Genomic DNA, 14,123 nt, shown 5'->3' on the forward strand with positions numbered 1-14,123 from the left:
TTTTTAAAATCTAAAATGTGGGACACAGTACATGTCCAGTTTTACTTGTGATAAGTGGAAAAAACGTTTGTTGTATATTCCTTAACTACAGAACAACAGTGACAAACAGATTTTCCACTTATTCTTGCAAGCACACGTGTGGTCAAGTGTCTTTTTAATGGTGCAATATATATATATATATATATATATATATATATATATATATATATATATATATATATATATATATATTGGAACAATGACAACAAACGCAAAACTCCACAATCACATGATCACAGTAAAGTTTATTAGAATTTTTTAAATGTGAGATGAATGTTATTAGTATAGCTTTTTTTAGTACTCAATAAGTAACCTGTATTTTAAATACAAATACAGTGCCAAAAAAGTACTACTATGCAGTAGGCTACGGTTCAAAACAAAAAGTCGTGAATTAAAATTAAAAAAAAAAAAAAAGTTTAGAAAACTTAATTATGCTATTTTTGAAAGACTAAAAACAGCACTAATTATATCCACATAATCGTAGGCCGCCATTAATGTTTTGAAAGGTAAAAACAGGTTTCTCGGTCGGACAGAAACAATAACACACTGGCAAAAATCTAGTTTCCCCTCAGTGGAATGGCGTACATTCTAGGGAGTACATCAACCTATGACGCAGACTCTGCATCTACCTACTTTCAACCATAGAAACAGAATATTATCCTGACAACTACTTGCACAAAGCGTAAGCATGTGCGTGACTTGTCCTGGCTCACCTGCAGGGGGTTGCGAGATCTCAGTTTCTTTCCCCGCCCGGCCCAGCCCCCACTCCTTCCCCCTGCTCCTCCTACCACCAATCTGTGAAAAATTCCTGGTAAGAACACTGTTTCAGCTGAGGGGGGGCTCTTAAGAACAAAAATAAACCAATGCATTCAGTCTCTGCTGCTGATTTATCTACTTTTGTCTGAGTTTTTTTGTTCAATCTCTCTTTCTAGCCTCCATCTGAGGTAAAACTAAAAGAAAGTATGTCAAGTAGACAAGTGTTTCGGCTAGTGCTTTATCAGCACATTATCATCTGCCGTACTTCAAAAACCCAGGTCCTTTTGTAAGTAACTCTGCAGCAGCAGTTGTGATGCATAGTTCACACCCTAGCCTCAAAGTCACTTTGGATAAAAGCATTTGCTAAATGATCATCGTCATCTTCATCCTCCTCCTGTTTGCAGTAGCCTTTCCCTTTTGCTGGGAAGTGTCCCTCAACCTGAAGCTTAACATGATGGATAGGATAGTGCAGTACTGTTTCACAAATGAGGTGCTCTGTTGAAACAGCATTTCCATTGGGTCAATCACACTGTCAGGATCTGTTCTCATGGAACTAATTCATAATTTGGAAAAGAGTTTGTGAAATGTTGTGGTATTGCTTCAGGATTTTTTGTTAGTCCTGTTAATTTATAAAAACTGCTATGAAAAGCTCATCTTTTTTAAATGGAATGACTCAATGTTGCCGCCTTGTTCTTCTCTTGCAGGAAGCATTATCTGACCCTGATGAATTACGAGAACCCTCCACCGTACCCCGGGCCTGGCCCCTCCGCTCCTGGGTACCCCCCGTACACACAGCAGCCTAACCCAGCATACCCCGGCCCCAACCCTGCCTACCCGGGCCCAGGGGTCAACCAGACATACCCCAGCTACTCCCAGGGTCCCGGCGGCCCCTACCAGGGTCCCGGCGGCCCCTACCAGGGTCCCGGCGGCCCCTACCAGGGTCCCGGCGGCCCCTACCAGGGTCCCGGCGGCCCCTACCCGGGCCCCGGCGGCCCCTACCCAGGCCCCGGCGGCCCCTACTCGGGATACCCACAGTACGCCCCGCCACCTGGACAGGTGTACGGAGATGCTCCAAAGAACACAGGTCAGTCTGCCTGATTCCATTAAATACAAGCAGTGTCCTTATATATCAGCAACATTTCATATTATTAATGGTGTTACCAGTTTTAATAGCCTGTTATGTGTAGGTTTATGTAATTGTTTGCTTAGATCATTATTTAATAGACTAATGCAGGGGTGTGGAGTTCGTATTGCCAGACACCCGAAACAACAAGATTTGCCTTTTTTGTGTGTTATTTATTTTTTTCTCCTTTTGTTCTTTTGCTAGAAAAAAAGGCACCGGTAGATTTCTGAGAGCCACACAAGGTTCTGAAAACTCGGAAGTCTAGCACATACACATACATATAAAAAATGCGTACCTCTCAACCTCAAACCACAACTATATACTCATACACGCATCCCTTTAATTCACAAACCCTCAGTCAAACACACAGTAACAAACTTAAATGAATGCAACAATATTATTACTAATTTACGTTGCTTTTTGTTTACAATATGACCCAAGAACATTAACCTGATTAGAAGACCTATTGTTACCGACAGGGTGCTACAATTGCACGCTGGATGGGGCATTTACTTACCCACTATGGCTGAGTCTGCAGTTCATATTTAATATATGAATCAGTCAAGATAATAAGTGAGGCAAGGTTGGATAGTAAATATGACTTTTATATATTTTGTTTAAATATAGCTGATACAGCATAAGCAAATGAAATAACAGAAAAGTTCATTCTGTGTAGTGAGGAAAGTTTTTCTCCATCTGGTTTGCTGACTGCTGCGTAATCCAATTTGTCCAATCCGTCCGTCATATTTGTTTTTGCCGAGATGAATTTCATAAAGTCAGAAAAAAGTGAAGTTTTAATCGCCATTTTAGTTTTTGGATCACCTTTCTTTTGTAGTGTGTTTTGTAATTCATGTTCTGTTAACTGGCACAATCGCTTTTTGAGCAGTTTTTTTTACGTTTTGCCATTTCTCTTGTTGTGAGGAGTGAAGATGAAAGGCGTTCCTTTGAAAAGAGGCGAGACTGGGTGATGTGAACCAATCACATGACTTATGGAGACTATTGCGTGGTGGTGTAAGGATGTTAGAGCAATCTATTTTTGCTCCTATGATGAGGTTTTAGACAATCACAGGCCAGACTTTCCAACCAATGATTTGTTATATATAAATTAAAAAATTAGGTCTGTCAATTAACGCATACATTTCTTTTTTTAGATATATATATATTTTTTTAATGTGTGTTAGTCGCCCTCTGTCTTAAGCCTCACCGCACACCGCAATTCATTCCCAGCAGCACTATTTTAATATACTCGAGTGCAGAGACACAATAAGAGCAGTCGTCGTTTGAGTAGATAGTTAGTCACGGAACTGTGCTATGGAGCAAAGCACTACATGTGAAGGACATGAATGGGAAGTGTATTTATTTTATTTATTTATTTGATAGTTCACTAGGTAGAAAGTCTGTTCTTGTGTCTGTTTGTTCCAGGATCACAGCATGCATCTGCTGTACAACCTGTGTGCTATAAACACACTCATATCACAAAATACACTTTCTAGCTTATTCTGCTACAGGTAGCAACAGAACAAAGAAACGGGTTTGTTTCGACAGAGTACTTTTGTTTGTTTTTTTAAATCAGGATCTCTGCAAGCCTGTGAATCAAGCTACATGATGTCAGTGTGATAGAGTCCCACTTGAAAGTAGTCCAGTTAGTATTTCAGTTAGATGTTGGCATTCAGTCCATGTTCACGTTGGGAGTGATGTTCCTGTATAAAGTGAGTTTGTAATAACAAGAATTTCTGTTCATGTCTGTGCTGCTCCCTCATGGGATTATTTCTGTATTGTTTCTTGTATGTTGTAATACTTACTGAGCTACTCTCAGTGGCACACCCTGTATAAACAATGCTGTTGCAAAGTGGATAGCTACCGACTTTTAATTTTATTTCAATTACCAGATTTATTTTAAAAGATATTGTTTAAAATTAAGGAACATGTAACCTTTACTCTGTGAGTGCTTTGTTTTTAGATATTTTCAAGTTATAAAAAGTAATATAATACTCTTTTTAAAGGAAACGGAAGAAAATATACAGTAAAATGCAGTATGCATTTTTTTTAACTGTTTTGTTTTGTACTGTTTTAAATAAATGCAGTAAGGTGAGTAATAAACTGACTCTCTTGTGATTGAGCAGTTGGTTCAAACAGTTTAACAGCCAATGCTACAGTTTTTCTGTGTAATTCTGTGTAAATTAAATGTAAAACCATGAAGAGGGACAAACTAATATCAGTAATCAAACAAATTTGAATGAGATGGATGCAGTAATTGTATCAATTAACCCAACACGGCGCATCAACCAGGTAACCCCATCCCTACTGTGAAGCATAGTGGTGGCAGCATCTTGCTATGGGGATGCTTTTCATCAGCAGGAACTGGGAAGCTTGTCAGGGTAGAGGGCAAAATGGATGGAGCTAAATAGAGGCAAATCCTTGAGGAAAACCTACTTCAGTCTGCAAAAGACCTAAGATTAGGACAGAGATTCACCTTTCAGCAGGACAATCAGTGCGTTTACATGAGCAGAAGAATTCAGTTATTTTTCGGAAAACTAATTCCGATATCAAAAGTCATGTAAACATAGTTTTCGGAAAATGTATCTGAATATTCCGTAAGTCCATCTTTTGGAAAACAGCACCTAGACATTTCTGATTAAATTCCGAAAACTAACAAAATCTATATCATGTAAACACACTTTTCGGAAAACTTGTTGAAATGGCATACTGTGCATGTGCACATTTTGACCCTTTTCTCCTGCACGTGGTTTTAGGCGAAATATTGCACGATCCAGATGTGCAAACCTGGTAGAGACTTACCCCAAAAGACTCCCAGCTGTAATTGCTGCCAAATGTGGTTCTACCAAGTATTGACTCAGGGGGGTGAATACTTATCTAACCAAGACATTGAGTAGGTTGTGTAAATCATAATTATAATTATGGCCACACTCTCCCCATATTATTTAAAAGATGGACATGACCCCTGTTATTTCCAAAAAGAGTCTATGTATATGTATGTATGTATGTGTGATATAGATATCAAATAAAATCACAGAAAATGTGAACAAAAATACAGATCAAAGAATTATGAGTTTTCAGCATGAAATGTGACACGCTGTCAAAATGAAAACATTGCAAAGTTAGTATCGGATATGACCTCCCTGAGCATTAACACAATCCTGGCAGCACTGACTCATAGACCTGATCAGCCTCTGGATAGACTGCTGTGGGTTGTTCCGCCACTCTTCCTGTGCAGCTGCAGCCAGGTGTTAATTAAAATCATGTCTTTTTGAATGGCTGTTTACAGATTCTTAATCAACTCATTTTGGCAATTTTGTAACTCAGTTCAAATGCCAAACACCTGAGAACCTGGCGTTTTTATGAAATCACATGACTTGAGCTCAGTATTTTGTTATCCCAAGGAACAATACTACTCAATCAATCAATAAACATCTGCTCACTATTTAAAATGTAAATTACATTATGTATGTGCCCAATGGGCTATTGATGTTGCTGTTGCATTTTCATTGTGCATCAGTATATTTTATTTAAAGTAGAAGTATATGTAAAGCCAAAAAGAAAGTTATGTAGGTACACAGGTGTGAATAATTGATTAAAAAGAAAAATAAAAAATTAAGCTGTCAGGACATTTAGGACTGCAAGCCTTTCAGCTGGATGGAAAAAGCTCACTTGCGATTTTTATCCATTTCGCACTGTAAAAAAGTCACCTAGTAACCGACAGTGTATAACGAAAAATAATTATTTAGTTAATCTTATGAGCCAGACTCTTTTGAAGTGGGTTACATATTACCATATTGTCATTTTTCTACCTTTGTGCAAAGGTCTGCAAAATAACGCATTTATAGATTTAAATTTATAGAAATTATTCAAACAATTGTCATCAGTGCATTTTATCTCTGACTCTTTTTTTTTTTTTTTTAAGGCAGAGGTATGTAAAAAGCTAGCCTAAGGGTTTACTGATATCAATATACATAGTGTTTTTTTCATTTCATTGATGGGCTATCTCTATCATTCAGAAGCCTAGTGCCAGTCATAATGCTGCTGCTGCCACTTTTTTATGTTAAATTTCTCAAAGCAAAAATGGTTTTAATTACAAATTGATTGATTGTGTTCACTGTTAAATAAAAGCAAGAGGGGGAGGGGGGTTTACATGTAGCTGCTTATCCAGTTGTGCAGTTTGCCACCCTGGGCACACAACACGTTTTTGAAAATCCTGAGCCCAGGGTGTGTAAAAGTAAGTGCATTGCATCTGTTGAGTATATTTAGCAGAATCTGGCTGTGCTCCTGAAATTCAAAATTAATGCAATGTAAGCACAGCATAAAAACCTTTATATGTAAGAAAATGTAAAGCTCACTCCAATATCAAGCCTAGTTTTGTCTGCAGTAGCCTTTCCTACCCCTTGCTTTAGTGAAATTGAAGTGGCGAGAAAGTGTCCCTCAATCTAAATCTTAATATGATGGATAGGACTTTTTTTATCTTCAAACTGGACAGTTCAGGACTGTTTTCAGCAGTGAGGGGCTCTGCTGGCAAAGGCCAGGGATGTGTCATAAAAGCATTTCCGTTGGGCCAATCACAGGAAGTATCACTTCCATATTGCACACTACCGCAGAGCACAACCATGGAGATGTTGACAGAAAGCCGAATGTGTCTTCCTCTTTTAGATGTGGCCTGTTTGTCTTTGTGTTGTGGCTGTGAGACCTCTGTGTCTGAGTATCCTGCTGGAATGGTTTGCAGTGATGCCAGCTGCATTGATTGGAAAAGCATTAGAAGTCACAGCTCCATTAGAACTTAAATGAAACACGCCTTTCCTGCTTAGCAGGATGTCAGGATCTCAGTGAAAAAACAAACCCTGAATTATGCACCGCCCACCCACATACACCCACCTTATTCTCTCCACTGTCATTGTGAGTTCAATCAGATACACCACCTCATTCTCTCCACTCTCATTGTGAGTTCAATCAGATACACCACCTTATTCTCTCCACTGTCATTGTGAGTTCAGTCAGATACACCCACCTTATCAGGTTTTTGTTTTACACAATCATCCATACATTTTTTTAATACATGTTCTAGTAAACTAGCAGGTGCGACTTTGCTGGCTGTGTAATGTGATTTTCTTCTCTCGAGTGACACTCAGTTAAGAGTGTCACTCGAGTTAATAGTGACATTTCTGTTACTCTGTGAAAGTTGCCATATTACTGTTGGAACCAAGACTTTGTTTCCACACACATCACAGCCTCTTCTGTTCTGTCTGTATGCAGGACGTATTATTGAAAGAGCACAAGTGCAAGTTTCCCAATCTCACACTGTTCTGCGTTTCTTTGTCCTTGTCTGGGAACTTGGAAATGTCAAGAGCATTTTACATCCTGTACCTCTTGTGAAGACATGTATTACTGCTTTACATTTCCTACACACAACCATAGCCACACAATACAAAGCAGTGTTACAGAGCTCCACGTGAAATGTGTGTTAATTATGCTGGTACCTTTTATGACTGATTCTTCATACCAAGCTAACCCATGTGCACCTTGCGTCGAGGTTACCTTGTGATTCTTTCCGACAGCCCCCTCTCTCACAAAAAAATACATAAATAGGGCACTGCTGTTCACTCACTCCTTTATCATGAGCCTGTTTGCGATGCCATGAAAAGCAATTATTTCATACCTTATGCATGCTGTTTACTAAAGGGACACAGACCTCGCCGATCTTTTGTTTTTAACTGACACTAGAATGGCTTTTCAAAAGGCTTGTATTCAGTCCACTCACCCAATACATTCTGTACACTGTTGGATTATGTTACAGCATCTAAATGAAAAGTAATTAAAGAGCACAAAGGTGATGCAGTCATTCTCAGAAATGTTCCATTGATGCAATACTATTACAGTCAGCAACACGCATCATGCAAATGGATCTACACTGTGTGTGTGTGTGTGTGTGTGTGTGTGTAAAATATAAATAAACCACCTATAAAACTCAATTACCTCAATACCCAGTCCAGGGCTTTTTTTCTAACCATGTCCTTAAAGTACAATGAAACCTCGCTAAGGCCAGCAGAGCACGACCTGAATACTGCAGGTCCTGGTAATTATGGTTCTCCAGACAAGCTCAAAGCCAGGGAAAGGCAGATTTAGACATAAGTGATAGGAGAAACAGACGTTTACAATGATTGCAAACACCCTGCCACAGTAGAGGAATCTGAAAAGGTGATTAAAAAGATACACAAAGCTTCTTCCTGATTTTATACCTGGAATGGAGCAGGATTGCAGGAGTGGAGAGTCCTCACTACTTTAGTGATTAGTGTGTGTCTGCTTGGAACTGACACCTGTACCTCCATGCTGTCATCATTGGCATTCTGAAGCTGCTGAATTATTTACTGTACTTTTGTGACGCTAAACTTTGATTCAGTAAGTCTTTTGCTTCACAGATTGTTGCAATCTCCTCATGAAAAGTTCTCCTCATAGTTAAAGCATAACAAACAGTAATGAAATATAGTGAAAGCATGGTAAATCACTGATAAAACTGTAAAGCAGAGAGAGATATGGTAAAGCATATTAAAAACAATGCCAAACCATGGTACACTATGAAAAGTAAGTCGTATAACCATGAAATGGTACCATTGTAAACTTTTTTTCTTGGGGCCTGTTTGCACATTTGTTGTGGTCTGCAGGGTGTCCTCTGTTGTCTTTCGTTTTACAAAGACGATGCAGAGTTGACGCTCATTGAAAGGGGCTCATTGTTGACAAACACCTTATTCATCATCACCACATGGGTGCAAGGCACTCTCATTCCCCAGTCTCCAGCTGTAGTGCTTGCAGTACGCAAGCCTGAATGAGATGTGATGAGAGCCTTGAGGCAAGTGCATTGTCTAGCAACATCCTGCCCGCCTCTGCTGCTGTGGGAGCCACAGAGACCTGCTGGAACCCGAGAGGGCACATGATTACCTGCTCTGCGCACCACCATGCAGGAAGGATCTATTACAGCAGCTTTCTAAAAACAAAAGCAGCACCCAGACCTCCAGGCAGAGGAGGAGCACACCGCGTTAATATGAACAGTCTACCTGCAGCATAGTGTGTGATGAGCTCCCGAACATGCAGCCAACATCGTGTGCGGCCTGGGTGTCCCATTACCTGGGTGGTGTTGCTCCCCCTCTCTCCTCGGTGACAGTGCATCTCTTGTGTATACTCCCATCTGTCACTTCCTGAAATACAGAGACTTCAGACACTGGACACTTTTTAATTAATGAATGAGGATCAGCAAAGGCTTCCTTTTGTGTGTGGTTTCTCACACACAAAGGAATTCATACTGAGCTCTGTCTAGTATCCCACGCTGCTAGACAACTGGCCGCTGTCACTGCAGAGGATGTAAAGGCAAGTCGAACCATGAGTGTGTCTGTGTGGAGCTAGTTCTGATTGATTTTGGAACTGCTTTCTTGTGGCTGATCGTATTCAGCCATTTTAAACAAAGCTGCTGTTAGAGTGGCATTCAACATGAGGGAAACGTTAAACAATCTGCAAGTAGTCAGGAGGTGGAGGAAAAATGTCTGAAACTAAAGTGGATTCCATTAACCTGTTGGATATGGCCCTGGTCAATCCCGTGGATTCCATGACGCTGCTGTATACCGCCCTGGTCAATCTCGTGGATTCCATGATGCTGCTGTGTACCGCCCTGGTGCAATCCCGTGGATTCCATGAAGCTGCTGTGTACCGCCCTGGTCAATCCCGTGGATTCCATGATGCTGCTGTGTACCGCCCTGGTCAATCCCGTGGATTCCATGATGCTGCTGTGTACCGCCCTGGTCAATCCCGTGGATTCCATGATGCTGCTGTGTACCGCCCTGGTCAATCCCGTGGATTCCATGAAGCTGCTGTGTACCGCCCTGGTCAATCCCGTGGATTCCATGATGCTGCTGTGTACCGCCCTGGTTAATCCCGTGGATTCCATGTATACAGCATTGGGCAGTCCCCCTGGACTGCATCAGCCATGTGTCTGGTTATCCCAGAATGAGCCCTAAAAAGACAGTTGTTCATTAAGTCTTGCCTCCGGAATGTGGATAATCACACAGCATGTCATGTATTATGTACTTTCCACTGTATATCATGTATTATGCATTTCTCTGTATTTGAAGTATTATTGCTTTGTAATTTTCTACGTAGTCGGCTCCACTTATTTTCATATTGGATAATTGCATAAATCTCGTAATTGGTCCTGTTTTTTACTGCATCATTTTCTGTGATTGTATGATACTCTTAAATGCATATTGGCTAAATGCATAATTCGCTTTATTGAATAAAGCTGCATGGTCCCGAAGTCCATTGTACATTGAAATTTAAGTTGGATAATTGCATAATGCAAACAACGTTCAAATGGTTTTTTAAAAAAAAAAAAAAAATAAATGTTGGGTGTTCGGGCAGTGACGTAGCACGCATAGCAATGGCATGACAGCAGGATAAGCCGGCAGGAGAGACCCAGAAAGTGGCAAAGCAGATCTGTAAAACTCGAGCCCACACTATTGTCGACTGTACTGACAAAACTGATTAAAAATGTGACGTTTCAAAATCTAACATGAAAATGCTGTTCTACTATTATGGCTTTTTGTAGACACTTGCAATATCATTTTGTACTTTTCTTGATTACATGATGTTAAATAAAAGATTAATATTGCTGTTTTTTTTTGTTTTTTTTTTATTATGGCTCAGTTGTAAAATGCAAAACTTTTGGCTATAGCTTTTTATGTGTAAAATGTAAGTTTGTGGTATTGACACTGAAAACATCTATTGCAATAGACGGAGAAATTCCTGCAATTAGATGAAAATCATTACACGTTTGACATCCTTGTAAATGGCATTGGGGGTTTGTAGATACAATTTAGGTTCAATTAAAAACTTACTGGCCTGTGAAAAAAACTGGAGTTCCCTTTCAAGTAGGAAAGGAGTATTTACCTCCTAAAGACTGGAATCTTGAATACTTTGTATCAGAGCTGCTCTTTAAGCCTGTGATGCAGTCGGGACCCCCGAGTCATCAATAGCACTTGGAAAGCCTTGTTCAGATAAGTACTTTGTTGCTTATATCAGTATATATTTCATATTTTATGTGTTTTTACTCATTTTTGTATGTGATATTTAAGCAAATCGCTGTAATATTTTTTTGTGCACTACAACTTGTTGCCAGTTATGTCCTGCTGCGGCCTTGTGCCCCGCTTGAAGCCAGCAACTCGAGTTGCATAGCTGCATAGCTTCGGCTGGAGCAAATTTTTCTCGTTTTTGCTAATGAGATGTTTTATATTATTTAGATAATTGTAAAATTACTTTTTTTTTGTTAAGAAAATATTTTCTCATTGTGTTATTTCTGTCTTTCAGACAATCACGCACAGGCCTGTCTGTAACATGGTGCTTGCACACATACAGTTAGAGCAGCTGCTTGCTTCAGCCCTGTTGTTGATTTGCATCAGTACCAGTACCGACCCTGTGTTTTATTACATTGAACTGGTACCAACTGACCCGATGCTGAGGTCACTGAACTGGTCCCGCTCAGCTTTAGACCCACTTGGTCAATTTTATATAAGCAGATTGAGACAACAGCTGTACAACCCTATACTGCACAGTGCATTGCTTGCTCCTTGCATGTCTCATGGAATCTGAGCATGATGCAAGGCCAGTGCCTATGGAGGACAAGCATAGCAGATGCTCTTCCTGCCTGGGACCAGAGCTTGCCAAGGTGGCACTGGTTAATCACAACTTCTGTGAATTTTGTGCCCCTTTCTCCAAGAGCACACTTGAGAAAAGGTTATCCTGCAGCTCTGAGGAACGTTCTGCGTCCCTTACTCCTGCTCAGCACTCTTCCCCCATCAACCTCTCTTTAGAGGTGGCTGCATCCTCATCCCATGCTCTGTGCCAAAGGAGAGCGGTCGACACACCCAGGAAACAGTCTTCCTAAAGCTCTGCCTCTCCTTTCCCCTCCCCCCCTGAAGAGAAAGAATAGTCGGCGTTCCAGACGATAAGCAGACTTGGAGTAGATGTTGAAAATCTGGGCAGCTGTTTCCCCCTAGGGAACTATTCTTGCTGGATAGCTGCAGGAACCCTCTGCGCCACCTGCCCTGCCTGCCCCCTTGGGGCATCACGGGGCTGCGAGCACAGATTGGTCACAGGAGGACATACTGTCCATGTAACAGGGAGAGATCTGTGCTGACTCTGCTGGCGTGTTCACGGGCTGCAGGAAGAGGGCGGCCGTCGTCCAACAACCGCCTGCGAGTCATGGCAGTGACATGGGGAGATGGGAAAGTGGGTGTGTGGACTTTCCCCCTCTCTGAATGGCTGAGAGGCGCGTCTTGGGAGATTGTTAGCCCTATAAATTAATGCTCTGTTGTTTCCTCAGCTCTGCCCTTTTAAACGCGTAGAGTGCGTGGAAACGCTGGTCCACGACCGAACGGAATAGAGGTTCAGAGCGAGACAGTGAGGGAGGGGAACCCTTGGGCAGATCCCTGAATAAGGATAGCTGAGCAGGCTAGGTAGCTGACAGCGTAGGATGGTGATCCGGGTCGCACGGGCAGCGGCGACCGGGATATTGCTGCAAAGTGCAGCACCTTTTCTTTGTAGTTTTGTTACTGTTTTATTTTTTTCCTGTTTCTTCATGCCTTCGATTTTTGCATTATTGTTTTGAAGCACCTGCGAGTGCGCCTGAACTGTTTACCCTTGCTTGGTATTCCCGTGGTTCTGTTTACCATAGTTGGTAAGCAGACCACGGACCAACAGCGCCCTCTGCGGGCTAAAGAAACCCAGCGCGCCCCTGAAATAAAACTGGGCACCTGTGTGGTGTTTTCAATTACACCCATCTGTCTCCTGGTCAGTGAATTACCCACACCCGTTCCACAGTCCATCAGCGCGAACAGGAGCTGTCTAAGGACGTGGAGTCCAACAGCACGTCCCCTGCGGTTTAGCTCTCCCTGTCAATAGAGTTTTATGTACCGCTAATCAAGAGGGCCACTGCAACCTTCCAGGTGTCGTGGCTTACAGCAGGGGAAACAAGGCAATCTCCCTTAGCCGCCCAACCCCCCCTCCCCCCCATTCATTGTTTGGGGGGATGTGAAATCCAAGTGGGCCACGGGAGTTTCTGTCCAGAAGCGCCCTCCAAAGGTGTCTGTCGCGAAAAACACAAAGTCAAAACGAAGAAAACTATAAAATGTAAACGTCCAAATAAGGTTGCTACAAAAGTTTAATAAACGAGTTTCTGGTTTATTCATGGGGTAAAGTAAGAAATACTATTTATTCTATGATTATTATATATATTAATTATTATAATTATATTATAATATTTTATATAGCACCTTAAATAATTGATCACCATCAGAAAGCGTCTTTTACAAGATACGAGACTGGGGTGTGCATCACGCTGCAGATCGCATCGACGCTGATTTAGAGCCTGCTTATACAATTTCGGGTAAGCTAAACAATGTTACATGGTTACAAGCCCATTTCTTTAACCACTGGACCACACAGCCTAAAAAAAAAAAAAAAAAAAGAAAAAAAAAAAAAACTCAATGAGATTTATTGCTCTTTTTTTTTTTTTTTAAACAAATCACATACATAAATATATAAATACAGAAAAAGAAATGATATACATGTTACTGTTCTTAAATTTCAGGTATCTGTCAACATTGATTCATTTCTTACAATAGCCTTCAGTTCTAGAGTGGGAAAAGTGGGAAAGAAAGACAGTGGTTATTAACTAATTGTTTGCCAAAAGATGCGCGTGCAAATGGTGTTAAATGAATAGACTAATAGTACAGCTGTAACTTGTGTCGCTGTATTTTGTAAATGTATTTAGGAATTTCTTTAATCCACAAATGTTACGGATTTATATAGACTTAATAAAGTTCAATTAGTTCTGTTGTTGAAGGGGGAAAAAAAGGAGGTTTTAAAAATATGATTTGCTAAAGATATCCCGTTTTAAGGATAGTTGTTGTTTTTTATTTAGGTGCTTAAAAAAAGAAAGAAGCTGCACAAGTGCATATTTTATTAATTCAGTTTAGATGTTTTAAGTTCTGCATTTTTTTCTTTATATTAATATAATAAAGGTCAAGGATGAGAAATTTGGTAGAAGACACACGACTCCAGATCTTCCTGAACAGATCTTCCTTCTATCTGCCCATAGAGAAACTAGAACCTAGACTTCGTCAGCTGTATTTTTTTTCTCTCATCACACTCACTG

General features: G+C 40.7%; 1 protein-coding gene across 4 annotated transcripts in view; it reads left to right on the forward strand.

Annotated features, from left to right (window-relative positions):
• Positions 1-14,123, forward strand: part of LOC121324376 (cysteine-rich and transmembrane domain-containing protein 1-like) — a 52,130-nt gene that overhangs the window by 32,207 nt on the left and 5,800 nt on the right. For all 4 annotated transcript variants that reach the window (XM_041266130.1, XM_041266129.1, XM_041266132.1 and 1 more), the window contains exon 2: positions 1,500-1,879. In XM_041266130.1, the coding sequence (XP_041122064.1) occupies positions 1,519-1,879 (361 nt within the window). In that variant the 5' untranslated portion in view covers positions 1,500-1,518. The remainder of the gene's footprint in view (positions 1-1,499; positions 1,880-14,123) is intronic.

Source organism: Polyodon spathula, chromosome 12, assembly GCF_017654505.1.
Source record: "Polyodon spathula isolate WHYD16114869_AA chromosome 12, ASM1765450v1, whole genome shotgun sequence".
In the NCBI taxonomy this organism is placed as follows: domain Eukaryota; kingdom Metazoa; phylum Chordata; class Actinopteri; order Acipenseriformes; family Polyodontidae; genus Polyodon; species Polyodon spathula.